General features: G+C 54.6%; 1 protein-coding gene across 1 annotated transcript; it reads left to right on the forward strand.

Annotated features, from left to right (window-relative positions):
• The first annotated feature begins 102 nt into the window (after positions 1-102).
• Positions 103-1,414, forward strand: LOC130588196 (zinc finger protein 687-like). Its single transcript, XM_057389149.1, has 2 exons — positions 103-282; positions 827-1,414. Exons 1-2 carry the CDS (start codon positions 103-105, stop codon positions 1,292-1,294), a joined length of 648 nt encoding a protein of 215 aa, XP_057245132.1. The 3' UTR covers positions 1,295-1,414.
• The last annotated feature ends 1,024 nt before the right edge of the window (positions 1,415-2,438 follow it).

Here is a 2,438-nt window from a genome sequence, read left to right on the forward strand (position 1 = left end):
GAATCAGGGCTCAGTTCCCTTTCCCAGGGTTCCTCTCACCAGGGATGATCCCGTTTGGGGTCGGTTTTGGGCTTGGGCATTCCAGAGGCAGAATTCCCGGGAATGGCGGGGTTGATCCCATATTTTTTTGGGGATTTCAGGTACTGCACGGAGGGGAAGAGGACGTTCAGCAGCCGCCTGATCCTGGAGAAGCACATCCAGGTGCGCCACGGCATCAAAGTCCCGGAGCAGATGCGGAGCCAGGAGGTGGTGATCGCCCGCGTGGGCTCTGGGCCCGCCCAGGTGAGCATCCAAAAGGATTGCACGGGAATTTCACAGGAATTCTATGGGAATTTTATGGGAATTTCATGGGAATGTCATGGGAATTTCATGGGAATTTAGCAGGAATTTAACAGGAGTGCCACAGGATTTTCATGGGAATGTCACAGGAATTTCACGGGAATGTCATGGGAATTTCATAGGAGTTTCATGGGAATGTCATGGGAATTTCACAGGAGTGCCACAGGTTTTTCACGGGAATATCATGGGAATGTCACGGGAATGTCATGGGAATGTCACAGGAATTTAACGGGAATTTCAGGGGAATTTCATTGAGATTTTACAGGAATTTCATGGGAATGTCATGGGGATTTCACAGGAATTTCACAGGAGTGCCACAGGTTTTTCATGGGAATGTCATGGGAATGTCATGGGAATGTTATGGGAATTTCACAGGCATTTCACAGGAGTTCCATGGGAATTGTGGGGGATTTGGGGGGCGCCTCATCCCACAATTCCCGCTGGGATCCCCCATCCCAACATTTCCCCTTTCCCCCCCTATTCCCAGGTTTCGGGCCGGAAGCGCAAACTCTCCTCGGACGATTCGTGCAGCGAGGAGCCCGACAGCACCACCCCCCCCTCCAAGAGCTCCAAGGGCAAATTCCGCTGCCGCAAGTGCGGCTTCGCGGCCTCGAGCCGGGCGGAATTCCAGGAGCACATCCCGCAGCACCGCACGGACGGCAGCTCCCAGCAGTGCCGCGAGTGCGGCCTCTGCTTCACCTCGCAGGTGTCGCTCAACCGGCACCGCTTCATCTCGCACAAGAAGAGGAAGGGAGCGGCCGAGGCCGAGGAGCGCGGCGAGCGCAGCCCCCGCGAGACGGCGCCGCCCGGAGCGGCCACAACAGCGGCCACGGCGGGGAAACTGAGCTGCAAAGTGTGTGGGAGGGGCTTCGACAGCCAGCTCAACCTGAAAACGCACTTCAGGACGCACGGAATGGCCTTCATCCGCGCCCGGCAGAACGCCGAGGAGAATTAGGGAATTCCGGGAATTCTGGGATAAACCTGGGATAGTTCAGGATGCACGGCATGGCCTTCATCCGCGCGCGGCAGAACGCCGAGGAAAACTGATCCTGGAATTTCAGGAATTATGAGATAAACCTGGGAATTCAGGGCACATGGCATGGCCTTCATCCGCGCCCGGCAGAATGCCGAGGAGAATTAGGGAATTCCGGGAATTCTGGGATAATTCAGGACGCACGGCATGGCCTTCATTCGTGCCCGCCACAACGCCGAGGAGTATTCGGGAATTCTGGGATAAACCAGGCATGGCATGGCCTTCATCCGCGCGCGGCAGAACGCCGAGGAGAACTGATCCTGGAATTTCGGGAATTCTGGATCCATGGCATGGCCTTCATCTGTGCCCAGCAGAACGCCGAGGAGAACTGATCCTGGAATTCTGGGATAATTCTGGGAATTCTGGGATAAACCTGCGATAGTTCAGGATGCACGGCATGGCCTTCATCCGTACCCAGAAGAATGCTGAGGAGAATTAGGGAATAATTCCGGGAATTCTGGGATAAACCTGGGAATTCAGGATCCATGGCATGGCCTTCATCCGCGCGCAGCAGACCGCCGAGGAGAACTGATCCTGGGAATTTCGGGAATTCTGGAATAGTTCTGGGATAATTCTGGGATAATTCCAGACCCACAGCATGGCCTTCATCCATGCCTTGCAGAATGCTGAGGACAACTAGGGAATTCGGGAATAATTCTGGGAATAATTCTGGGAATTCTGGATCCATGGCATGGCCTTCATCCACGCCCGGCAGAACGCCAAGGACAACTGATCCTGGGAATTTCAGGAATTCTGGGATTAATTTCGGGATTTCTGGGAGTTCAGGATGCATGTCATGGCCTTTATCCACGCCTGGCAAAATGCTGAGGAAAATTAGAGAATTCCGGGAATTCTGGACCCGCAGGATGGGCTTTGTCTGCGCCCGGCAGAATGCTGAGGAAAACTGATTTTGGGAATTCCAGGAATTCTGGGAATGGCCTTCATCCACACCCGGCAAAACACCAACAGCTGAGGGATCCCAGGGAACGGCGAAATTCCCAGGAATCGGCACCGTGCACATAAAACACTCCAGGCATCGGAGAGGACGGAGATGGGAATTGGGATC

The sequence above is a fragment of the Malurus melanocephalus genome, unplaced genomic scaffold, assembly GCF_030028575.1.
Source record: "Malurus melanocephalus ecotype Western Australia unplaced genomic scaffold, MMel_1.1 scaffold_3719, whole genome shotgun sequence".
Taxonomy (NCBI): domain Eukaryota; kingdom Metazoa; phylum Chordata; class Aves; order Passeriformes; family Maluridae; genus Malurus; species Malurus melanocephalus.

Excerpts from the sequence above, each read along its gene's own strand:
- LOC130588196 (XM_057389149.1), top strand. The coding sequence starts at position 103 with ATGGCGGGGTTGATCCCATATTTTTTTGGGGATTTCAGGTACTGCACG. Across the intron at positions 283-826 it reads TGGGCTCTGGGCCCGCCCAG|GTTTCGGGCCGGAAGCGCAA; the intron begins GTGAGCATCCAA and ends CCCTATTCCCAG.